The sequence below is a fragment of the Pantherophis guttatus genome, chromosome 8 (assembly GCF_059756535.1).
Source record: "Pantherophis guttatus breed Tessera chromosome 8, ASM5975653v1, whole genome shotgun sequence".
Taxonomy (NCBI): domain Eukaryota; kingdom Metazoa; phylum Chordata; class Lepidosauria; order Squamata; family Colubridae; genus Pantherophis; species Pantherophis guttatus.
The window spans coordinates 36754163-36780802 of NC_142070.1; the positions used below are offsets into that span (position 1 = coordinate 36754163).

Here is a 26640-nt window from a genome sequence, read left to right on the forward strand (position 1 = left end):
TGTAGCATAATCTCTTTTATTAGTGCAACATGTAGTTTTAAAAAATATATTCAAGAAAGTATTTATTAAAACATTCATACATGCAACATTTACAGAAACTCCAATCTTTATTCCAATTCTTGTGGTTCAAGAAGGTGTATATCTTTTCTTTGTCTTTTTTAAGGCACGGATTATGGCTATCATTTATGTTAAATGAACATAGTAATAAAACGAGAAATAGTCTACAGAAAAATTAGTTAAGTATACTAAATTTACTCATCAAGCTAAAGTAGAAAAAAAATAACTCTTGCACGTGATCATAATTCAAACTACAATATAGAATATTTTAAGAGATTGGGAAGGGAATTTTTAATATATTAAGCCTAATTATAATTATTATTATTTTTCCTCTAGGAGCTAGTATTAAATTGCTGTAACGCAATACTCCTAATTCTTTGGCTCTTTATAATATAGTGAAATAATTATTATAATGAAATAATAATGAATATAATGAAACAAAAAGTATGAAAGTTGAAATTTAAAGAGTTGTCAATACTGAATTGGTCTCTCTTCTATGGGTGTATAAACTTTCCAAATCATATTTATTTTTAATCAAAGCATATTTTGCAGATGTAAGACACCAATATTAACAAATTTTGCTAAAATCACTTTAGCACCACAAATCTAACTTTAAAAAGTTACATTTGATTACAATCTTGTTAGGTTTGTTCTATTCAAGACGTTAATATCAGGATCCACACAAGAAAGTGAAAGTACAATTCAACAGAAGAGGACTAGGCCAAATATTTCTGAACAAAACGTTCAAATGCATCATATATGGCTTGCCTAAAGGAAAAAAAAGAAAATTAATTGTATTAATATTTAGATATTTTTCAATAAAGCTTTATTTAAAAAAATCAACTTGAATGCTGTCACTATAACTATAACTTCATGATTCATTATCAGATTTTCATGTACAAATTATAATTCTATTTGCAAAATGGTTTATGCACGTTAATATTAAGTAGCAAAGTGAGCCTTACCCCGAAATTAACTGTAGAATGTCATAAAACATTTTCTATGGTCAATTGATGATGCTTGACTGTGCTATTTGACATTTTGACATGGTCTGTTTTCAAGCAGATACATCTTTGAATGTCTCCCCCTGAGTTTTTAAGAACCTTTCCAAATACATTAGGAGTTCTGCCATTGTTGAAACCATTGAGAAATCTGATATGGAAATATCTCTGAAGTGATGACCCCACGGTCATGTATTATCTAGTAGAAACTAAAACCTTAAAAGTCCATTTTCAATTACCATCTCTTTTTAGATCCTATTGATCCTTGGGGATATCCTACTTTCTGCATAATAACTTACAGAGTGGGGATGGAAGGAGGCTTTCTTGGTTATGGCATGTACTTTGTACTATCAAAAGTCTGTACACAGATGCATATAAAGTATTTTAAAAAGTATAGTAATGTTATTACTACACGATTAGAGCCATTACTGCTCTGTTGAGTTTATTTTGTAATGAATTGTTAAACTGATTTTGAATGTTTAAATAAGCAGTATACAAATAATTAAAATGATTTAAGCAGCAGTTACACTTGATTTTCAGTGCTTACTCTGAATGACTAACCTGAACAATCCTTGTTTGAAGAGATAAGCACTAACATGACCTCCATTCAAGTATCTGATTTCACATCCTGGCCAAATTTCTTGAAGGCTACGCACTCCAGTTCTTGGAATATAGGCATCTTCCTTAGCTTGGACAACTATGATCAGTGTGGGGTCAACTGGAACTGAGAACAACAATTTATTTGAAGATAAATTTATTAACTTTAGATTTAATATGTTAGAAATGTTTGTTGCATTACAAAATAATTCAATGAACAGTCATAAGTACACCAACAGGTGGCAATATAACCTTAATAACTGGATAAATAAAGCTGCCAACAGCTTAGATTTGCATATAGCAGTATTAGAAATGAGTGTGAATCAGAAAGGATTCTAACACTAAAATTTCTGAAATTAAACCAGTTTTCTTGCTACTGCCGAAATAAGTCTTTATATTCCATGAAGTATTAGAATAGGGCCAATGGTGAAGTTGAATAAGCAGAGAACCTACAAACTGACCTAATTTATTTAATTATAATTTCACATGCAATATTAATTACATTACATTTATGTAAAAATTAAATATAATTAAGCATAAATCAAATTTAGTTTTGAGGTTGTCCTATCACTTGTTTTTGGAGTATGGTACACATGCCATTCAAATGACATGTTGCAGAAAAAATGTGTTCCATCATTACAATACACTGTAAAATCAGTTGCACAGCTCTGTTATCTTTTTGCTACTTAAATTTGAAAGCAAAACATTGGTGATCTCAGCTTTGCATCAGCAGAACTAATAGGCCCTAACTTTACTTCCAGGGATATTATCCACTCAGTATTGTCTTTCCCCAAGCTCTGCCTTTGTGTTTTCAAACCTTCCAAATTGCTTAATTATTTAATAAAATTGCAAAGCTGAAATTCATCCTGCATTTAATCTTATTTAGAAGAAATCTTAATTGTGGTCAAAGCCCAGTATATATAAAAACTAAGTACTGTATTTTTCAGACTATAAGATGCACCAGTCCATTTTTTGCAAAAATGGGGGTGTTTTCGCAAAAAACAGGGTACACAGAGGGTTTGGGAGGCCTGCAGAGTGCTCCTGGGGGCTGGGAGAGGGCAAAAACCCCAATTTTTGTGAAAAATGGGGGCAGTTTTGCCCTCCCCAGCCTCCAGGAGCACTCTGCAGGCCTCCCAAATCCTCTGTGCATCCTGTTTTTGTGAAAAACGGGCCCATTTTTTGCAAAAATGGAACAGGCGAGGCCAAAAATGGCTGTATTCAGTGTATAAGACGCACCAACATTTCCACCCTCTTTTAGGAGGGGAAAAAAGTGTGTCATATATTCCGAAAAATACGGTACTATGCTCTGGTTTTTTCTTCAGACTATATCAATGTAAATTAATATACAGTATTAATATACAGTAATTAAATATAATTACTGTATATTTTGCATTATACTGCAGATTACTATATTATATAGTTAGCAATTAGCAGTTCAAAGAAACTCAATTTTTATATATATTAAAAATGTCTAATGTCACGTATATTGGTGTGTAGAAAGATGTCTACATTTGCTAGAAATAAATATGAAGAACATAAGAGCAAATTCAAATGTAGGAGGTGTGTACATATGGAAAAGACAACAGAAAAAAGTGTAATAAAAATTATGAACAGTGCTGAGAGATGGAGAATTATTAAATAGGATTATAAATTAATAACATAGAAAATCTAAAATACTCTAAAATTAGCATGTACCTGAAAAGTTAGCAACATGGGTACATTCATCCATTACTCCTTTCATAAATCGTAATGATTCCCTTTGTAAACTGTCATTTTTTCCATTTCTCAGATGATTTTGTTCACTGGAAGAGTTAGCAGTATTGGTGCTGGTTGAAAATGTCTGATTTATGTACTGCATTTTGGGTGTATCTTGCACCAACAATCCTTCTGTTGAGGAGCTTAGATTGTTTCTATTAGGAATAAGGCAGTGACCCACTTCTGAAGAATGAACTTTGTTTCCGATATCCAGGTGCAGAATACCAGAGTTGAGATCCAGACAACTCAAGCTGTCCACACTGCTTGGAGAATTTTTAACAAAGTCTTGTCCCATCTTGAATGAATCTGTCTGAATAGAAATATTTATTAAATTGAAACACTTTGAAAAGAGGACATTGAAAAATATGCCAATCAAATCTACATTTTGATGTTTTAAAATATGTAAAAACAGATTGATCTTTTGAATTAGAGTCTTCTTGTATTTTAAATGAACACATGTCTAAAATATGTACTAGATGGATATTTATTTATTAAATTTGTATCTTACATTTTTATTTTCAAACAAAACTCAGATTTAAAAAAAGAAATGAGCATTAATGTTGTATTTTTTCTAGTCTTCCTACTTTTATTAAAAACAATTTACTTTCTATTATGAATGACCTATCAAAATATATAAACACAAAATACCATAAAATTATTGATAAATTGCTACCATTCTAATATATTCAGAAATGTCCCCATACTGCCAATTCTGTTTGATTACCTCTTAAAATAAACTGAGGAAAAAGAAGTCATCAGAAACTTTGCTACAGATTAATGAATTCGAGAGACAACCCTGAAGTATTCTCCCAGCCATATATTATGAGAAATGTTGGTAACTCATATCAGTCAGTTTTTTCTAAATGTATTGAGAATATGTGCTGATAAATTTTCAAATACACATCTGCCTACTGAAAGGGATTCATGTGTTGATAACTTTGTAACTGGATTAACTATCATGCTCTGAGTGTGGGGTTGGCTTGCAGATGTTTTGATAACTGGCTGGCACAGAAAGCAGCAATCAGACTAGTAGCCAAAAAATTTCGCCCACCCCATCCCACCCCCAGTGCAAAGGGCAAGGGGAGAGGAAAATCCTTCAGGCTGCAAAAACAAAGCTTGAATCTTCAGGATCTCGGCTTTGTTTAGACTTAATTTCTTCAGTGCAGCACAGGAGTCCATTATTCTCCACATGCAGAAGGGAGCTCCTGCGTTGGGCTGGAGAAACAAAAATTGTATTTTCGGGACCTTTGTGCATGTCACACGGATCTTGGATGTTCACATATAGAAGAGACAGGAACTCCTGTAGTGAGGAGGAAAAAAGAATCTCAGATCTTTGAGATCCCAGCTTTGTTTCTTTCAACCCAGCACAGGGGTTCCCTCCTCCTTTGGCAGGCAGCTTTTTTGCTTCTTCCCATTTAATAACCACAACTGGGACTGCAGTTGTTGAGTGATCACATGGATATCTCACTTAGCCTCTCTGCTTAACTATCGAGATTCCGGTCCCAATTGTGATTGTTAAGTTGAGAATTATCTAGCCTTTGGTTCTACCATGTTCAATTAAGTTTTTAAAAAAAAGATATACAAAGGGTAAGATGCATAATAATACACTAATGATACCAAAGTGTAAAGTGAACAATTTTGCTTAGTGTGGATTATGTGATCCCATGATAATAGCCAAAATAATTAGTAACTTCTAGTAGCTAAGTATTTTCATATAAGATGGATTCCATATAGCATTTTTTAATAGAAATAAATGAAAATGGAAACGTCACTGATTTAGCAAAATCCTTTTTTAACTGCAACTAACTAGTCTGACTAGCACCTGGCACTATGGATTTAAGGCTGATGTTAAGCTATTTCTTCAAGCACTGTAATTTGTAATATCTCTCATCCTCCTTATAATTCTACATAGCAATATTTATTGATTTAAAATTATTTATATGCAACTTCTTGCAATACTAGATAGCTTACAATAAAACACCTTTGAAATACCCATGAAATAATAAGCAATGGAAAATATCAGAACGTGTTACATGTAGTTCTTGTCTTACAACCGTTCAGTGACTGTTTGATATTACAATGGCACTGAAAAAAAATGATTCATGACTGTTTTTCACACTTAAAACCGTTGCAGGTCATGTGATCAAAATTTGGGCATTTGACAACTGGCATGTATTTATGACAGTTGCATTGTCCTCAGGTCATGTGATCATCATCTGTAACTTTCCCAGCCGATTTCCGACAAGCAGAGTCCATGGGGGAAGCCACATTAACAATTGCAGTAATTTGCGGCAGAGAAGGTTTTAAAATGGGGCACAATTCACCTAATAACTATCTTGCTTAGCAAAGGAAATTTTTGGTTCCATTGCAGTTGTAAGTTGAGGACCACCTGTATTAATAAAAACTGCAACACAAACTGTTGCTAACATTGAGCAAATCAATCTACACAAATACCACCTAAAGAGCACTGTCTTCATCATTTTATGGAAAGAAATCTGAGATTCCAGGGAGCAAAAAATTGCAGAAGACAGTATTGCTGAAAATGTCATTCTCAAATCTCAAACATCCTAATCATCCTCTCTAATACTTCATGTAGTATGGGGCCAATTCTGCCTAAAGAAACCTTTATCAGAAAAGAACTGAGAATTTTCAAGTGGTTTTCTCCAACACCATTTTAATGTGCAAATTACTCACTTTAGTATTTATTTTACTAAAGAGATCTCAAAGGTTTAACAATTTCAATAATGCATATAGAAATTGTATTTGTTATGATAATTCAAATTCTGTTTCCTAAATAGTTATTCTATAAAAATATATAGTCCTTCTTTTTTGACTTTAAAAATTGTAGCTAAACATCTCAGAGATTTTCAAGGTTTAAGAAAGACTATTTGGATGGTTGCCTAATGCTGGGAAAGATTGAGGGCAAAAGAAGAAGAGGACGACAGAGAACGCTGTGGCTGGATAGAGTCATTGAAGCAGTAGGCATGAGCTTAAATGGACTCCACAGGATGGTAGAGGACAGGAAGGCCTGGAGGAACATTGTTCATGGGGTCACGATGGGTCGGACACAACTTCACAACTAACAACAACTGCAACAAAAATTTGAATGGTTGTTACACATAACTGAAAAAGAATTTCTCAGAAGATTAATACAAAAATTGTGCTATAATAAAGTTTTGTTAAAACTTTTATCTACTACTGCATTAAAATAGGTCCCAGAAATTGGAGTGGAGTTACAGTTACAAAATTAAACCGCTCTCAGAAATTGTATAGGAGTTATAATTTAAAAAATAATTTATACTCACTCCACAATATTCAAGCATTTGAATTATTTCTTCTTCATAAACACTCTGAGTATAATATTGTTTGTCTAGTTCCCTCCAATTCACTGCCTTGCTCAATACACCCTGAAATTAAAGAGAAAGTACAAAGGATTATACATTATATGCACTATTTAAGAACCAGTTTTAATTACATCAGGGTTTTACTTGTTAAATTCTATCACTCTGCAAATATTTTTCTGGATTCAATAACAAAGGTTAATAGTTCATGTGATTTCCAAGCAACAAATCCATTTTGAAATGAAGGATTTGGGCAGGAATTTTAAACATTTAAAAGAGATCAAAGCTTTTATGAAATGGTGTCATAAGCACAAGAAAAAGGAACTTATTTCTATGTTACAATTAAAAGCATGTTTTTAAAAGATTAGGTTTTTGTCACAACAAAGCACTCTGATAATATTCAACGTTTAAACACATGGACCTTATACATTAGGGATGTAAGCATTTGAAAAATGCTTTTGAAAAAAGACTTAGCAACACATTGTAATATATATCATATATCTCTAAAACAACCTAATTAAACAAATTGGCTGGGTGGACATGCAATGGAGTCAACTTGTAGCAATTATGAAGTATCCATTGATTCTTAAAAAAGATAGGGTTGCTTTAATATTTCAAGGTGAAATGCTTTCAAAAGATTTACATAATTATATACCAACTAAGAATGTAATACCGTAGTAAAAACACCAGAGGCTGTAGACCAGGACAAACAAGGAACTAATGGTAATGGCTTAGGCCAATTAGATACTGCTAATGATGCCATCTGTAAAAAAAACAGGGTAATTTTTTTCCATGAGTACAAATCAAAACATGAAATTTTTTCATAAATTGATATGAAAAAATTGCCATATAATACATTTTTCAATTTCAGCTAACAATATGTCATATAAAGTCAAGCAATAGGATTTGAACAGCATTGGTATTAATGGATACAGCAATGGATATAGCAGATACTATCTGAAAGTATATGAATTATAGTACATATTATAAAACTATTGAAGAAGTTTGTATTCCTCAAATGTATAAAGGTTTACATTTGCTTTCCAAATATCCTTACTAAATGAGTTCCATATGAAAGTTTATGTAAAATCACACATGAACAGAATATCATTTAAATTTAGAACATTGTATAATGCATTTATTCTAGGGATAGTTAGACAATCTGAGTAAAGCTATCCTATGTAATGTTCACATCACAGCTAGACAGTTATCACTGGCCAATTTTAATTTGTGTTTCCTTTGTGAAACACAATTTGTGAAATTTTAATTTGTGTTTCCTTGACAAAGTCTAATTTGTGTAAATTACATTCATTTTAATTTGAAGAAAGATATTAAAAGATACTAATTATGAATCTATCCTTCCCATGTCAAACTCTTTTTATTTCTTGATTTTACATAAAACAATAGCCCTTACAAGCTCTGGCAGTATAACTGGAAATGAGCCATAAAAATAGGTTTTTTAAAAAATATATATAATTCTCTTTACCTCTTAAACTGCTTTGATTAGAATTAATCTACAAAACCACCCCAGTCCTCACACATTTCTCAATATGAAGTATTACAATCAGGTTTTGGGCATTATGCTGGATATTTCCCATTTAGTGTAATATGACACAAAAGAACCTAAGTACAATTAGGAATTAAGTGCCCCCCAACTTGTGAAGATCAGCTTCTGGTGATAATATAAATAAATTTTATTTTATTTCTATTTATTTCTATTATTTTTATTATTTTATTTTATTTTATTTATATAATATATAAACATATCAGTATATGTTACCCTTCCACTTCTTTTGTTACAATACAAAAGTGATTTTAAATAGTCTTCTTTTTTTGCAATTTTCCAATCTAGTCTATAGTCTGGAATTTCCATGTAATCTCCATTCTAGTACCAATTTGTATGGGGTGGGGGGGGGTTGGTTTTTTTTGTGATCAGACAAGTTCAGCTGGGTGCTATCATCTATTTCAATTAAATTATTATCAATTAAACACTGAAGCTTACGTGTCCTCCCATTGATATGCCAGTCATCCCTAGAGGTCCATATCCTTCTTTTTCCAGCCAATGCAAAAGAGTTGCTGATTCTAGAACAAGAGCTCCTCCCATCACAAATAGGTCAGACACATTTTTTAGACAGGATCTTCTTTCCTCCCAAGGAAAGAAAAGTAAGGTTACTTGTTTGAGGAAATATATTAACAGCAAATTCAAGTGTATTAATTTATTTTATTAAAACATGTTAAAAGACAATGTGCTAAAAATGCTTGTAGAAAGCTAACAGACTATGGTTTATTCAAGTGAAATGACCTTGCTATCTATTATTTAGTTGCAAATAACCCAAGAACTTTTAAATTCTGCTGTGAAATACCCATTATTATGTTTTTATTCACATATGGTAAAAGGGGATCAGTTAAAGCAATAATTTAGACCATTCAACACAAGAAAGCCACTTAAACTAGATCTCAAAATAATATAATTGCTGTTGATGGATAAAAAAATTGTGTTTTCTTCATTTAGATAAAGAAAGAACATACTGTATTGACATAGTATTTGTACATGCCAAAAGAAAACACTGTGTACTTTAACCACATATAAGATATATAGTATTAATGTACTACAATTTTGAACAACTTTTGTCATGTTTTCACAGGTAAATTACTATCTTTTCTAAGCAACAGTATAGCATGTTTGTTTTCTATAGGAACAATAAGTTTAACTGTACCTCTTCTAGGTTCTAACAGTGGATAGATCTGGTGTCTGAACAAAATCCAGCATTGTAGAGGAAAGCACAGAAATAATAATTCTTGCAGGTCTGTTTAGAAACTGATTATTTTTGAATTTCTCTTTTTATTCAGTAGGAACAGAAATCACATCAAGAACAATAATTTTTAATATTTACTGTGCAATATAGTACCCTCACATTTGAATCTTATCATATTTAGTTGCTGAGAATAAGTAAATTTAGGACAATATATCAAAGCAGAATCAGTGTCTGTGATACTGGAGCACTGGTAGGATTTGAAGAATCACAGATTAAACATTCTGGCAAAAAATACTCAAAGTTAAAATGTTTCCCCAAATCATTTCATAGTCAAGCTTCAATAATGTGTGGTCACTGAATGATGAATTGCAATATTTGCATTATCTATTACAATGTCTTGAAATGCTTTTCCGTGACATGATCACATTTTATGCATTAGAATAAAATACAATAGAATTAAAGTTATTTCTACACATTAATAAAAGCTATTATTATGATTATGTAATCATAATACTTACAACTGATCCTTAGGTTTTCTGTACCCATGTATAGACAGATGCAAGTTAAAGGAAATATTGTAAAATATTTTGAAAAGTTCAACATTTCTACTTATTTACTTTAAATCAAATAAACCTCGTTAAAATAGTTACTTTAAGTACATTTAGTTAATGCAGTGATTGCTAACTCACTAGGATAGAACATTTAATTTCCTAAATTTACAACTTTAAAAAATGAAGTGTGGAGATTTGCCATAAGGGTGAGCTGCAAAATGTCAAGACAAGACTCCCCAACTCCAGGTGATTTCTACAGCCTGTGGTAATTCAGTGAATTTACAAACTGCTTATCTATCTCAAAATCAAACAGATTTTTGTTTTACACATTTTGATGCAATTCTCCTATTTACTATATTGATACCTGAATTCAATAAGTCACTGGATAACACTTTCTCTTCCCTCTGTATTCAAAGGTATAAGAAGTACTCAAATAAAAAGGATATAATAGGGGTTTTCTAACAATAATGAAGCCATGCAGGCCTCTTTGATCATTGGACGGGCCATTAAAGTTCGTCGTCTCCAAAAGTACTAAAAATACACAGTTAAATACAGGTAAATTATATAATTCCACTATAGCAATACTGAGAAATCATTATTGAACAACATTGAAGCTTACATGGTCTCCAGTGCCTGCTAAATGAATACAAACAGGTTTGTACTTGCTGTTCCATCTCTTTGGTACTATAAATTGAAACCTATCAAAAGAAAGAAAATAATGAAAAATGATTTAAATGAATTAGATAATTCTCATATACATTCCACAATATCACTATATTTAGTCCATAACTTATTTAGTTCTATAATATTTTAACTTACAGTATATGTTTATTCTTACCTTGCAGTAATTGACTCTGATGGCATGATATCAGGAACATAATGTGCCAAAGGAGAAATGAAGTGTCCATCAAGGATCTTGCAGTCTGATTGTTCTTCAACCTATACACAGCATTATATTTTTAGTCACTATCAAAGTTTTCATGTAAAAATGAAAGTTTTGCTAAACAGAAGTAAACTGTTCACAAAAGCTATGCTAGTTAATAATTGGAGCTAAGCAGGCTCACAAAAACAGTGTTTTCCCAAAAATAAGACCTCCCCTGATAATAAGCCCAATTGGGCTTTTGAGCGCATGCGCTAAAATAAGCTCCCCCAAAAATAAGCCCTTCCCGAAAATATTTAACCACATGGGCAGCCGGTCCCCGCCATGTCCTCCGGTTAGTGTTAGGGAGACAGAGTTGGAAATCAGGTAAGATGGCAAGAGGAGCCCCGTCTTGCTCCACATGCCCCAAAATAATAAGACTTCCCCGAAAATAAGGCCAAACACTTATTTCGAGGTTCAAAAAAAATATAAGACAGGGTCTTATTTTCGGAGAAACATGGGTATTAAAATATATTATAACACATTAAGGTACTGTAAACCAACTAAACCACATTTTGATCATATACTACTTTAATTCAAGATCTGAAACTCAAGATCCAATCAGTGCTATTTTCTGCCAATTTTTCTCACCCTTTCATAAGCAAATTCCATCTCCACCAATTTAGAAGCAGGAAAAATCTTTCTTGCTTTAGTGGTGATTGAGCTCAAGTTGATACAACATTTTTTTAGTTTGGGTAGGGGAAAGAGATATTCGGAGGGAAAGAAAATGATTGTGCTTTCAAAATGAATTTGGGAAAATTTTGTAAGTAGAAACATTTAATAAGGTGTACAGCCATAATCATCCTAACTAATGAATAAAGGAGGTTTATAACAATGGAATAATTTCGTGGTAATATCTAGACTAGTAAATTCAGAGTATCTGTTGAATAGCTACATGGTAATAGAAAGACAGCAGTTATAAAGACTACTGGTTTGGGAGGAATCATACTTTGTAGAAAAGCATGGACTGCTGCTGGTAACTTCATCAAATCACTGAGGTAAGCAAATATAAATAAAAGCTTTTTTATCATAGTTGGCTTTAAAATAGTTTAACCACTGTTTCATAATAAAAACAATAGCTATAGTGAGTGAAGAAACTCATAATCACATTTTCACTTATATTCAGCTGTTTCTTAAAATTATATAACCTCAGAACTACTCTAGCATATTTTATTTTCCAAAATTTGTCAACTTTGCAAAGATTTGCTAAGCCTAAAGAATGAATTTTGCGTAGAAGATTAACACTTCTCCAAGTTTCTACTAGAGAATTTCCATAGCAGTGTAAACTTCCATATTACTAGACACCAGGTTCTTTAAATTATTTTTTATAAGCCATTGTTTCTTCTCAATAACCTAATGAGAAATTTATGTTAACATTGTTTGTGTGCCCACAAGTCACAGTTGACTCTAGTGATGACTGATTTGCCTGCGAGCTTGCCTGTGTCTTGCAATTATTACTGACTTCCCCAATGACTTTGCCTGTTGGAAACTGGCAAGAAGTTGCAAGAAGGTCCTCGCTTAATAACTTACCTATTGCCTTAACATTGGCAACAGGTACTGATAGGATTGCTGTTGCTAAACAATAAAGTCATGTGACATGGTACCTTAACCATATCACCTAGTGACAAGAAATTTTGCTCCCAATTACCACTGTTAAGTAAGAACTACCTGTCCCAATATCTATCTGTACACACAGCAAATATTTTATGTTAAACTGATACCATTTTAAAATTAATTTCCAGCAAAGTTTAAGATCAATGCAAATTAATTTGCTTTCTAGTATCCAGCAAGTGTCCATCAAGGGCAACTTCCCATGAGATGGAAGAAACGTAAGATAGGATAAACTACAGATGATTGTAATGAAATTGATACACCTAGATTGATAACAATGTATACCTTATCAAATACAAGGTTTCTTTTTATCAACCCTCAATAGTTCTGTTTTGAATAGGTGGTTATGAATAATCAAAATCAATCCATGCATATTGATTCATTTTAGTACCTTATTAATGTGCACAGGATAGTCCCTTGGAACAAGGTTCTGACATTTTTCCCTGTTTCCAATAATCTTTCTGAATTCAAATAGTCTGTTAAAATAAGTATTAGTTGCAGATATTAAGAACAAAAAAAGACTCCATATGATAAAACATTTAATTAAAACAGTAATTGTAATTGTCTGTAACAGGTCTAGTATTACTTTTATTTCACACACACATTCTGTTACTGTTACTTTTAATGAACTCTACTATAGGAACTTCGTCAATTTTCACATTTTTGCTCAACTATAAGTTATTGTTCTTACAAATAGTATAATTGTACTGTTTGCCTTAACTAAGAATAATAAAAATGATTTAGATGGAAAGATCATATATTTACCTTTAAAAAACTGTTTATAACCTACCTTTTTAAGTCTTCTGGTCTTCCCCATCCTTGAATGAAAAGTTTAGTGAGAAGTAGACGCCTATATAAGACATCTAGCTTGCTCACACCCATTAGCAAAACACATCTAGGAAAAATATATAAATATTTATATATAAGTATATTGATTTGTTTACGTGAACTGAAACTGTATACTTCGTCAACAAAAAAAAAGTTAATAGTAAATAGGTGAACACTGAAAGAAAATTATATATACAGGAAAGGGTTGCATCAGTTTTGGGGAGCTGTCAAAGAGGCTAACCCCTCATGGGGTGCCATTAGTTCTAAAACTGCTTTAGGCAAGGGAGCCACCTGGGTAACTGACCAATCACACCTTTTCAATCTTAGAAAGAAGGGATTGGCAAACCATTTCCACAAATGTTGCCAAAATAGAAGGGACTTGACCCTGTATTTACAAGAGTTAGTCATGAAGTGTGGTAACAATAACAGTAAAGAAATGAATTAGGAAGAATTTAAAAGCATTTATATTTTGTAACTTTTTGACAACACACTTTTTCTGCACTTACACGTAAAAACAAATTTTCAGTTAAAAATGAATTGCCATAAACCAATATATGGAACTACCTGTTCAGCAAATGGGAATAAATTTTAATTCACATAGTGGTTTAATCATGCAGAGTAGGATTACATAAACAAACATCAACCTCTGAATATTGAAAAACTGTAAGCAGCAACATCTTTTTCATAATTCTCTCCAGTAATAGTGTCAGTTCAAAAATTTTGTATGGAGATGTAAGATATATAATTATTCAACCTGTAGAAAGACAGAATGCCAGCCTTCCCCTTAGTTATAGTATAGATTTGTTTACTTTTATTGTTACTTCTGTAATATATATATATACATACATACATACACACACACAAACACACACACACACACACTTTGCAGGATGTTAGGAACATAAATAAATGCTGGTTGCCCAAGTGCCAAAATTCTGATTGTGTGATTGTAGGGATGCTGTGCTGGTCATAAATGTGAGGATCTATTGCAAGTTATTTTTTTCCCCACACTATTGTAATTAATATGGTTGTTAAAGGAATAGTCATAAATTGAGGACTACCTGTACAAACTTCCTACCAGTTTTAATTGTCTGACCAATTAGGACCAGTTCTTCCTAAATTTATTTCTCTGACCTTTAAGTCCTTGAAGGCTCTTCCTTTGTCAGATTGCTTCCTCTTTCCCTTAGCCACATATTCTATTATACTGAAACCCTCAACTTCTAATAAGTAAATGAAGAAAAAAATTTTTATTTAATTTTGGAATAGTATCTAAAGTATAAGTTATTAAATTTTAAGAATTTACAGTTCTTAAACTACAGAGTTAATAATAGTTTCATTTCTTTGTTATAGTTAGTTCTCGACTTATGACAACAATCGACCCAACATTTCTGTTGCTAATTGAGACAGGTGAATTTTGTCCCATTTTATGACCTTTCCTGCCAGTTATTAAGTGAATCATTGCAGTTGTTAACTTAGTAACACAATTGTTAAGTGAATCTGGCTTCCCCATTGACTTTGCTTGTCAGAAGACTGCAAAAGATGATCACATGATCATGGGACCCTACAGTCGTCATACATGTGAACCAGTTGCCAAGAATCCGAATTTTGATCCTGTAAGCATGGGGATGCTGCAGCAGTCGTAAGTGTAAAAAAACAGTCATGAGACACTTTTGTCAGTGCTATTGTAACTTTGAAAAGTCACTAAACAAATGGTTGTAAGTCAAAGACTATCTATACAACTAAAGTGCACTATTTTAATGAGTGGGAGGAACTCTTGACTAAAATTAAATACCAGTATAATGTTCATCTACATTTATCAGGCAAAGCAAACAATAACAAGCTATTTTATCCTTTGGTATGCTGTCAATGCTTGGTTAATATTTCACTAGTGCAATTGCTTTCTTGCAACCATTTCTTGTAAACTGAAATGGTTTACTCTTCACTGAATTTAAACAACCTTTCCCTGCTTCCAACGGAAAACTTCAGAAATCTGACGTAAAAATTAAACTTGTAACTTAATTATTTGTTTTATCACATATATAACAACAAATTAAGATTTAGTAATAAAAGTAATCCTCAATTTACAATGGCAATTGAGACAGAATTTCCATTGCAAAGTGGTGTGGTCAAAAAGCTGACATCACTTAACAATAGTAATCTTGGCAGTCTTGATTGCTGCTGTTAACCAAATCCCACGGTCAGTCATTAGGCAATGCAACTTCTTGCTGGCTTCCACCGAACAGATAAGTGGGTAAACCAGCAGGAAGTTGCAAGTCCCAGGAAAGTAGTTGCTGCTGGATGGCAGTGAGTGCAAGGGAAGTGCAGCAAGGGTTGGGGAGATTGTGTGAGGGTGCCTTGGCTAGGCTCGGGAAAGATGTCCAGGAAGGGAGTATGTGAGGGAGGGATGGTAGGGGTCAGCAAGAGTGGGTGAGAGCGAGGCTCAGGGACAGCGCACAGGGGATGAGGAAGGCATAGGATTGGGACAATGTGTAGAATATGCAGCGAGGCGAGGGAGGGAGAATACCTATGTATCAGGGTAAGCAAACGTCCAATATAAATGAATAGCTTTGCCCAAATTCCAGTGCATGCATTCTTATGTGACCACAACACTAAGACCAAGACACTACTAAACATACACTCTATTGTGCAGCAAATGCTGTGGATATAGTATATTTAGATTTCAGTAAGGCAAACCTACTTCTTGGTAAGCTAGAAAACTGTGACATAGACAGCATCACCACCAAATGCATTATTATTAAGGCTGACCAACTGCATTCAACATGTAGCCCTTAATGAAACTACAGCTAAAGGAGGGAAGGAAGCAATGGATACCCCAAGGTTCTGTTTTAGGCCCAGTTCTCTTCAATATCTTTATAAACAATTTAGATGAGGGGGGGAAAATAATCAAATTTGCAGATGACACCAAGCTGGCAGAAGCAGCCAGTCCTCCAGAAGATAGGCTCAAGATCCAGATAGATCTCGACAGAATTGAACAATGGTCCTATCTAACAAAATGAAATTCAATGGAGAGAAAAGTAAGTGAGGAATACATTGTAACAACCTTGAAAACAATGTGATAAATAATGTTATTTAACACAGGGAGAAATCAAGATCCTCATTTTTCTACAGAAAAAAAATACATATCCAAACATTTGTATTACAAGGTTCTCAGATAGCCAATAGTTGTAAATGCTCCTACCTGTCAATCTTGGTAGTTCAATCCTGTCAAGTATCTTCATTGTATCTGTTGATTCAAATAATGAGACAAAATCCAAATGCTGTTCAGTGTATAACTCAGTAAACGAGACACTATGCTATCTACTAATATCAATTAGACATTCTTGGAGTAAATCTCGCAATTTTTTTAGATTTATATGCGATATTAGAACTATTAAGTTACTTTTTTAAATGATTTCAAGCAAATTTAGGTAGCTTGTTTGAGTAGCATTACAATTACTTTAGCTAATTCATTTATGGTAGTACTGCCATAAAAGATATAAAAGATATAAATGTACCATGCATAAGAGCACCAGCGTGCCTACCGTCCCTGTCTTAATGTTCCCTTTAATTGTATTCATTTTATGTATTCAATTCATGCTTATACTTATATATATTATCTAATATGTACTCGACAAATAAATAAATAAATAAAATAAAATAAATTACTTTGTTCCAATGGGGAAAATTAAAACAGTATAAAAAGAAGGGCCAACCTGCCCTGTCCGTATATCAACCAAATCACCCTCACACTTTGGCTGGCGCTACGCAAGGGTTCAAAATCCATGAAGCACCACATTCCTAGCGCACAATCCCCCCCCCGACTCCCTCCCCACAATTTCACGGCACGTGATAAGCCCATTCACAAGTCAAGAGTACAAAAGACTGCAATCTACTTCACGAAAATGGGCACAGCAGAAATGTAACGTGAAATTCGACAACCGCCTAAAAATGATACTTCGGCCTGTTTTACAGTCCATTCTTTTCCTCAGGAAGTCTTGGGCAAGAGAATACCATGCTGGAAATAGCCTCCCTTCTATGTAAAACCCGCCCCTGTCGTTTTATTCGCCGTTTAGTTTTTGGACATCAGAGAGGTCACCTCAACTAATTTCTCACAATCACGACTTTAAGGGACCCCACAACCTCAGGACAGGCGGCGTCAGACGGGGCATGCCTGTCCCCTTCGGAAGAAAGAGCGAACCTACGGGAACACCGGGAGAATTGCCGCGGAGCACCTTTCCGTAATGCCCTTGCTCTTCCCACCCCACTTCTCGCCGCCTAGCTCCACCATCCACAACGCCGAACCACCCAGCTCAACGTCGCTCCCGACTGAATGAAAAGGGGGTGGAGAAACAGGCAGAAGGTCGCCGCTTCTCGTTTCCCTCCCCTCTCCCCCCCCCTACTCTCGCGAGAGCCTCAACGACGGTTTTTAAAAAGCGAGGAGCGGGAGGGTGGTGGCCGACTCTACCAATGGCTCCCCCGGCACGTGATCAGAGTTGCCCCCTCCCCCTTTCTCGCTTTGTAGTCCAAGTACTGCTTGTCATATGCAGTTGCCTTGACTCGCTTTATTGTGCTTGCTGTTTGGCCACGTGACAGTCAGCCGAGGAAGAAAGCCGAGGCGAGGGTTCGGGTGCTCCCTCGCCAGAGGGAGTATGTAGGAGGGTTGGCTCTGCGTATGTGAGAGGTTGAAACTCGGAGGTTTCGAAGTCGGCCATGGCTGCTGCTGTTCTGGAGCCCGCAAGCGAGGACTGGGAGCAGCCTCTTTTGAACGGAGACGGAGACGAAAGGTGCATAGGGGCCACCGCTCTCGGGTCTTATTTGCCAGGGGATCCACTTGGACTCCAGAAGCGATGGAGTCCAAGGCAAAATCCTCTGCACCTCAAGTTGTCTCACGCTGAAGATGCGGAGAATTGTAGTATAAATAAATTAACCTTCCTCGCAAGCTGCTCGCCTTGGTGCGTAAGAAGGAGAGGTCTACAGTAATGTGTAGTGTAGTGCTAGTGAAATTAGCTTTGAAGCTCAGATGACAATACGCGTTGCAAAATAGCTACATGAATATAAGAAACCAAAACAACTGATGGTGATATGCTATCGGCGTTAAAATCGGTGATGTCTGTTTAATATAAATGATACATGGTATTTGTATTTATGTATAATGTGTTTTATTAGTGTTGTATATCAGATTGCGTGACATCTAGGCTAAATAAATACATCTGGGTTATATAATCTTAATAGATTTTTGACCTACTGTCTGTTGCATTGTTAATAAAATATGTAGGAAGGTCAAGGCTGTTTATTGATAAGGTACAGTAGGTGTTTTTGCATATTTTTAAATGGAGTGTGTGTGTACTTGAAACAGACATTTTAATTGTTTTTTTAAATATAAATTTCAGGTCTCTCAGAGTTTTCAGAATATTGTATGACAGGTGTCTCCAACCTTGACAACTTGAAGACTTGTGGACTTCAACTCCCAGAATGGCTGGCTGAGGAATTCTAGGAACTCAAGTCTACAAGTCTTAAAGTTGTATGGTTGGAGACCTCTGCCATATGGTAATATTGAATAGTGCTTTTTATGGTGTTTATTGCATAACATTGAGTGTATTAAGGTGTACGTATATATGTGTGTGTGTCATCTATCTATCTATCTATTTCCCTAGAGGGAAACCTGATTAATCTTAGGGAGTAAGACTAGTGTGGCACCTTAAATTCCTGACAGTCCAAGCCCTCCTGTGACCCTTACCTTCTTAAAGCACAGTACTGTAGATGCTTCCTGTCCAATGCAAATTAGAGAGGAGCTATACTCCTGCTCTTGCAAATACTTTTGTCAGGGGTGAAATGTTCCCGGTTTGGACCCGCTCGGGTGAGTAGGTAGCAATGGCGGCGGGCAGTTCGGAGAACCAGTAGCAAAAATCCCTGCCCCCGCCCCCCCATGCCCAGCTGAGCCACGCAATCATCAGAGCCTTTTTTTCCCCTTTTAAATGGCTCTGAGGATCCAAGCTCTGACGATCCCAGCTGAGTTGCCTGTTAATCAGGCAACTCAGCTTGGATCGCCAGAGCCATTTAAAAGAAAAAAACTTTTAGAGCCTTTGAAAGCATTTTTTTACATGGTTTTACATGTAAAAAATGGTTTTAAAAGTTTTTTAAAAATTGGCCACACTCACCCAATCACATTACCCCACCACCACCAAGCCACGCCCACAGAACCGGTAGTAACAAATTTTAGATTTCACCCCTGACTTGTGTATACAGCCTAGGATTGTATTTATGTATTTATCTTTCATAAGTTTATATGGCCACCCAGCTTACAAATAGTGATTGGGTCATCATCTTGTTTCATACAGGGTATTCTTGCAAATTGCATGCCAATATTTCTTGCCCTGGCCTATATCAAAGGGGTTGACATCAATGTTAAAAGTCTCTTCAATTTCTTTGTTTCCTCCTGACAAAGTTATTGCCTGCTTCCTCCTTAACACCCCAGAACCTCGACACCCACATTCTTCCTCCAGGTCAAAGGACTCCATATCACCTCCAGATAATGTAACCATTTTTATGTAATGCATTTGCCCAGCATTCAGTGCCCTCATCCCATATGCCCAGGTGCTTCCCCTCTCCAAATCATACAAACATCATACAAACCTGTCAGCTCACTTTGTTCTCAGCTGGGATAGCTGGAGGTCTAAATATGACTAGGGATTGGAACTGACATCTATATATTCCAATCAGCACTATCCTCTAAACATTTGCTGTATCAACTTTAAACCTCTTTATGCATAAACTGCTCTCCGGTGTGATCCTCCACATCTTATTCTCATGTCTTTGTTATTTTCTACCCAAATTTAAGATTTAGCATTTGTCTGTATTGAAATTCATTCTGATATCAGATTTGTGTCCATTTCATGCTTTGTATAGCAGTTGTTGAATTTGATTGTTGTAAAACCAGAACGGGACATTGCCAATATATGATGACATGCATCAGAGAATGATTTCAATCATACAAAGGTAGGAATAAATGACTAAATGTAAATATAACAACATATAGTCCTAACACTTGAATAAAGAATTTGTTGAAGAATGCTGAATATTTGACATGTTAATATTAATCTCATTAATATTACAATATTGTTTATTACAGATCTAAAGATGTTACGGAAACATTGCAACAATACAAGAGCCGGTGGAGATCCATTCGAATAATGTATCTTACAATGTTCTTCAGCAGTGTTGGTTTGTAAAATTTGCTAACCAGTCATCAGTGTTTTAATATAATACTGTTTCTTGTTACTTCATTGGATATTAATTAAAATATTGTATAGAAATTCCTTATAGAGCGAACTGTGTTTTATTTAATTTTGGGGGGCTCATTTGTAAGTTAAATATACTCAGTATGTAGGATTTAACAAAAACAAAGTAATATTAGACAATAGCATTATAAACTAGCACCAAAGGAAGAACAACTGTCGCAATAAGCAAATTCAGGAACTTGTTCATAAACTTGTAGGACCAGGTGGAATTAAGCCTGGCTGAAGTAAATGCTCACCAGCAGAATCAATAGCATGGTTCTATTTCCAATATGTCCTGTGGCCATAGTTAGGGAGGTAATGCAACAAAGTATCTGTTGTAACATGTAGACTATGTAGTTCTTAGTATATTGGAATTTGATTGGGGTTAGATATTCCACTGTGTTCCTCACTGTTTTAAAAAAAAGTCAGTGTTCATAAACTGTCCTATGTAGTTATCTTGACTTTGTCTTAATATTGTGGTTTGTGGTAAAATGGTATGAATTCTAGTTTTCTGGATCATCTTGTATAATGGATGATAAATAATGAAGTCTTTTGTCTTTCATTAAAAGAAACTGAATAATGTATACAATACATTAAAGAGTTTTCATAGTGATATAGTTCCATGTAAGCAGTTCCACATATGCACCTACTACTGACTGAATTCCTCTTTCTTGAAGGTAGATATTTTAGGAAGATACATACATACTTTTTCCAAAATAATTTCCTGGTTTTTGTATGGAATTCCATAATTTTATTTCTCTGAATATGATCAGTAGATGGCAAAAAAGTACTAGAGAAAAATAACTAAAGTACTTTATGTTGCAGGTTTCTCTATTGTCATTATGTCAATATGGCCCTATCTTCAACAGGTTTGTGAATCACCTAAATTTTTATTTACATGATGTTAACTTAGGCATCTGACAGCTGCAGTGGTATGGTGTCATGATTAAAGCAGCAAGCTACAGTAGAAACTATGATACTATTGAGTTCTAGTCCTGCTCTCAGCACTAAGCAGCTGATTGACCTTGGGCCACTTCCTCTCTTTCAACTGTAGGAAGAAGGCATTGGTAAATCATTTCAAAAAACATTACCAAGAAAACTGCAGAGACTTGTCCAGGCAGTTGCCAGGGATCAACAGTAATTTGAAGTACTAAATAATAAAGTAATGCTATGAGTTTATTCAGCCAAATGAAAAGATAATTATTTATAGTGCTTAAAATACATATGATCATTATATTTAACTTTGGTTTTTTTGTGGGGAACATGGGCAAATAATTTGCCGTGTCCAAATTGCTGTTTTCTATTTCAAATTTTGAAGAAGAAAGTCTGGAACAGACAATGATTGTAAGTCTTGGCTTCTGGGTTGGTGGAGACTTAGAAGAGACTTTTATGAGTTTTTGCCCATGGAGTGTAGAAAGCAATCCTTATTAATATCATGGTTCCATATTTACAGGCCTTCAAATTCATATAAAGATTCACTATTTTAGTCTGGCTTTCATGATAGTTGTTTTAGCGTACGTTATGTCTTAATCTGTTTTGTTTTAGTGTATGTAAAATTAAATTTCCATGAGCTGGGAAGGGTAGTATAGAAATAAAGTAGTATTTTAAGGATGGAATTGTATATCCCCCCATCTTTCTCCTCTACTAATGAAATAATTTTAATTGAGGGGAATGAATTGAAATTATTTCCTGGTTTTACATTGAGATTTATGGTTCTGATTTGATTTTTTAAAAATCCAGATTATGGAGGGAGAATTGCATAGTTATTACAATGGCCTATAGGCCTTATCAATAAAATAAATCTTTTTGTTCAAATATTATTTTACATAATGTACAGATAATCCTTGATTTAAGACCACAATTGAGCCGAAAACGTCAGTTGCTAAGCAGGACAGCTATGTGAGTTTTGCCCCATTTTATGATCTTTCTTAGCACAGTGGTTAAGTGAATCACTGCAATTGTTAAGTTAGTAACACGGTTGTTAAGTGAATCTGTCTTCCCAATGATTTTGCTTGTCAGAAGATTGCAAAAGGTGGTCATATGGCCCCAGGACACAGCAACCATTGTAATTATTTTCTGGAGAAATATAAAATGGTAAGATATAGGAGAGTTTAGATTTTAGTGTAATGGTGGAATCAGTTGAGTTACAACACAATTAAAGAGGACCAACATCATAATTTTCAGAGAATCATCTTATGGAAAAGAGGAACAGCTATAATAGAATCATACTGAAGTGCAACAGTTTAGGTCAGGGGTCAGCAACCTATGGCTCTGGAGCCACATGTGGCTCTTTCACCCCTATGCTGTGGCTCCCTGGCACTCAAAATATATGTCACAACCGCCAATGTGCAACACTGCCGGCACGCGATTTATTGAGCTTTTCAACTCCCGGTTTCAGAAGAAAACAGAACGTTTAATTCAACTACATATGCTAGTTTTGTGGCCAGTCAAGAAATAGTCAGTCATGGGAAGGTTTTGTGGCTCCCGGTGTTTTTTTCCTGTGGGAAACGGGTCCAAATGGCTCTTTGAGTGTTTAAGTTTGCAGACCCATGGTTTAGGTGTTGAACTAGGATATGGAGGACCAGGCTGAAGTCCATTGTCAGTTATGGAAGCTGATTGGGTGACTTTGAGCAAATCAATATCTTCACCCTAACCTATTCTAGAGCATTGATGTTTTGATTGCCATTTTTAAGTTCTGGAGCAAAAGATGTTTATAAATCTAAGTAATAAAGAAAAAGAGGAAAATGCATGACACCAACCCTTCAAAATATTTTTTGCCATTGATTCTTTTCAAACTGTACCAGCCACCCAATGATATATAAATTATTCAGTAACCATTCATTTACAATTTGGAATGTGTATTCTTATCTACTTATAGTGATGCTGCTAAAAACACTATTTTTGTAATTATTATAATGTGGGAAGGTAGTCTTGATAGACTAGTTTTAAATTTAAACTTAAGTCAGTTTCCATACTAGTTTACTGTTATTCTATAAGTTATTAATAAGCTTAATTTACCAACTAATAGTCTGCAAGATTTAATATATAAATGCGATTCTCTAATTTAACCTTGTAATTAAAAATGTTCTCTTCGTTAACATTTACCTATATTTTAGTAGCATAATATCTCTTAGACTTGAATATTTTTAATTACGGTATCCTATTGATTAATAAAATATTGTTGAAATTGTGTTTATGATTTCCATAGATAGATAAAACTGCAAATCCAAGTTTTTTGGGCTGGATTATTGCTTCATATAGCATTGGTCAGATGATAGCTTCTCCATTCTTTGGAACGTGGTCTAATTGCAGGCCAAGAAGAGAACCTCTTGTGGTTTCAACTGCTATTTCAATAGCTGCCAATTTCCTCTATGCTTATGTCCATTTGCCCCCTTCACACAACAAATACTACATGCTAGCTGCTCGAGCATTGGTGGGATTTGGCGCAGGTAATTTTATAAATATTTAAAGTTTGCTAGATTCGTAGCTACATGTATTTAAGGCAATTCAACTATTCGTTAGAGAAATCAAAATCTCAGGCCCTTGAGATCCCTTCTACCCCAACAAGTTGGCACTGAGAACCTCTTGAGTAAAAGTATAATCCTACTGATTGTCTCAACATATAGATTGAAAGGTTTTTCCAGAATCCTGTTTTCCCCAAAATAAGATAATAAGCCCAATTGGGCTTTTGAGTGCATGGCAATAAGCCAAGTGCTTATTTCAGGGTTCAAAAAAATTCAGGGTCTTATTTTTGGGGAAACACGGTACTTGTGCCATGGCTTTCTGTAGGATTAGAGAGTCTCCTAAATTGAGGTACCACAAAGTACAGTATTCTAAGTAATAGACTCATCAGCGTAATAAAGATTCCCTAAGATATCAGTCTAAAAGTACTACCGGTAGTCATATTAAGTTTAGGGATTTTTCTCATCTGAAAAAAATTGCAAGGAACTTACTACAGTTGCTCAAAGGTAATTTACTCAGATTTCACACCTGAGTGATGCTATGAAATAATTATTTCTGATTAATTACAAGTTTCTAAAAGATTTTCTCAAGCTCATTGATATTTCTGACTAATTGTTTTCACGATAAAGGTTCTTTTGCATCTTTTTAGTTATTAATTTCTGTAATAACGAGACCTATTAAAAATAGATTTGGTGAGCAGACAAAAGACCAAGATTTTGCATACTATACTGTTGGGCTTTTAGCTACGTTATGCATATGATTAAAAATAGATATGTGCCGTAGGTTTTCCAGATAAACATTGTTTTGTTTTGTTTTAGGAAATGTAGCAGTAGTTCGCTCATATATTGCTGGTGCCACCTCTCTTACTGAAAGAACTAATGCCATGGCAAACACTAGTGCTTGCCAGGCAGTGGGATTCATACTGGGACCAGGTACAAACCTACATTGTATTCTCATTTTCTTCAAGTGATTCATTAATCAGTTGCAGGATAAAAATTTTTTAATCTATGTGTACATATTTAAACTTTAATTTGTTATATAAAACCATAGTAATAGTACAGGACTATTTATAAATAGGGCTTGAGTTTAAGGAACAGAATGTGGTTCCAATTTGATTTCAGACTCCAATTTTCATTTAGTTTTTTTTACAGTTTATTGATAAATAAAATTTGAAGCAGTGCATGTCAAGGAAAAATATTAATATAAACTACTAAAAGAACTACGGGTATGTAACTTATTATTTAGGATTTTTTTTATCAGAAGTTGAACACTTTACTAATTGATTTTTTTTCATTTAGTTAATACATTCGATTTTTAGCTGCTGCATTAAAATTTATATATATAAATATAACATATATATATATACACACACACACATATATACACTTATATACAAAATATATACATTTATATATATATGTGTGTGTGTGTAGTTAATATTTTGGGTTTCTTCCCGTGTAATTGTGAACATATCCCCTTACACGGGAAGAAACCCGAAATATTAACTATACACACATATATACCCATGAAAACTTACATAGACAAATATATATATATATATATATATAAATAAAAACTTCAGGCATACTTACTGTTAAAATCCAGTTGTATAAACTTATATTTTCTATTAGTTTTTCAGACTCTCTTTTCACTTATTGGGGAAAATGGAATCTCATGGAAAACAATTTATCTTCAGTTGAACATGTACACAGCTCCAGTTTTATTTGGAAGTCTTCTAGGAATTATTAATATTGTTCTGATAATTGCTATATTTAGGTAATTGAAAATTTAAAAAGTTCTGAATGTTTAAAAGAAAGGTCTTTCAATTTGTATATAAAATCTCTGTTCTTCTTAGTCCATGTATTTTCTTTAGTTCTTATTATGAACCAAGAAAAAAATGAAGAGTAATTTGTGGATTTTGTTAGTTGTTTTTAGTATTTCTTGATCAATAATATTGCAGTAGATCTTAGTTTGATAAATTTATTAAATCTTATCAATGAGTATAAATTTCTAAAATAACATACAAGTGTTTCTATTCTGTTCTCAAGTTATTTATGCAGAGTGTTTATAAGACTTGATCCATAAACAAGATAAGTTGCATAATTGAATTAACAAAGAATTGTGCCAGATAACATTGTTTCAACACAAAACTGTCAATTATATTGAAAGTTTCTTTGGCATATTTAATTATTGTTTCACACAATCTCTTAATTTTTAGAGAACATCAGGTAGATGACATGGGACGACCACAAAATAGTATTAATACTGAAACTGAAGGTAATTTTAAATATGTTTTGATATACTTGCTGATATAGGTAGGAATAGTGTCAAATGATAATGTGTGAAGGATGTAGGCGATAGCTTTTGGGATATATGTCTCAAGTATGAGCAATTAACTGCAATTTCAGATCAAATTTATTAGATTTGGTGGTTCATAAGCACGCACTAATGATTGCAATTTGTCGTGGATAGGAATATATCTGCA

At 34.1% G+C, this 26640-nt stretch overlaps 2 protein-coding genes across 6 annotated transcripts in view; one reads left to right on the forward strand and one right to left on the reverse strand.

Moving 5' to 3' along the window:
• ABHD18 (abhydrolase domain containing 18) lies at positions 1 to 17905 on the reverse strand. 4 transcript variants are annotated; one of them, XM_087875014.1, is made up of 14 exons: positions 17619 to 17905; positions 16616 to 16660; positions 13379 to 13483; positions 12980 to 13064; positions 10897 to 10997; positions 10678 to 10756; positions 10503 to 10589; positions 10026 to 10051; positions 8754 to 8892; positions 7425 to 7514; positions 6716 to 6817; positions 3351 to 3720; positions 1620 to 1782; positions 1 to 825 (listed from the first exon to the last, which is right to left on the reverse strand). In XM_087875014.1, the coding sequence occupies exons 3-14, from the start codon at positions 13468 to 13470 to the stop codon at positions 774 to 776; spliced, it is 1386 nt and encodes a 461-aa protein (XP_087731140.1). In that variant the 5' UTR covers positions 13471 to 13483; positions 16616 to 16660; positions 17619 to 17905; the 3' UTR covers positions 1 to 773. The 4 variants fall into 4 exon arrangements, with proteins under 4 accessions (XP_087731140.1, XP_087731142.1, XP_087731141.1 ...); XM_087875016.1 differs by having other exon boundaries at positions 17513 to 17901; XM_087875015.1 differs by having other exon boundaries at positions 17557 to 17748.
• The window catches only part of MFSD8 (major facilitator superfamily domain containing 8), a 14096-nt gene continuing 5317 nt past the window's right edge, over positions 17862 to 26640 (forward strand). Inside the window, exons 1-7 of one of the 2 annotated variants that reach the window (XM_034401518.3) lie at positions 17862 to 18200; positions 20546 to 20637; positions 21519 to 21562; positions 23902 to 24142; positions 24974 to 25087; positions 25787 to 25931; positions 26374 to 26432. In XM_034401518.3, coding sequence (XP_034257409.1) covers positions 18127 to 18200; positions 20546 to 20637; positions 21519 to 21562; positions 23902 to 24142; positions 24974 to 25087; positions 25787 to 25931; positions 26374 to 26432 — 769 coding nt within the window. In that variant the 5' untranslated portion in view covers positions 17862 to 18126. Of the gene's footprint in view, positions 18369 to 20545; positions 20638 to 21518; positions 21563 to 23901; positions 24143 to 24973; positions 25088 to 25786; positions 25932 to 26373; positions 26433 to 26640 lie in introns of both variants that reach the window. The other variant, XM_034401519.3, reaches the window with a different exon arrangement.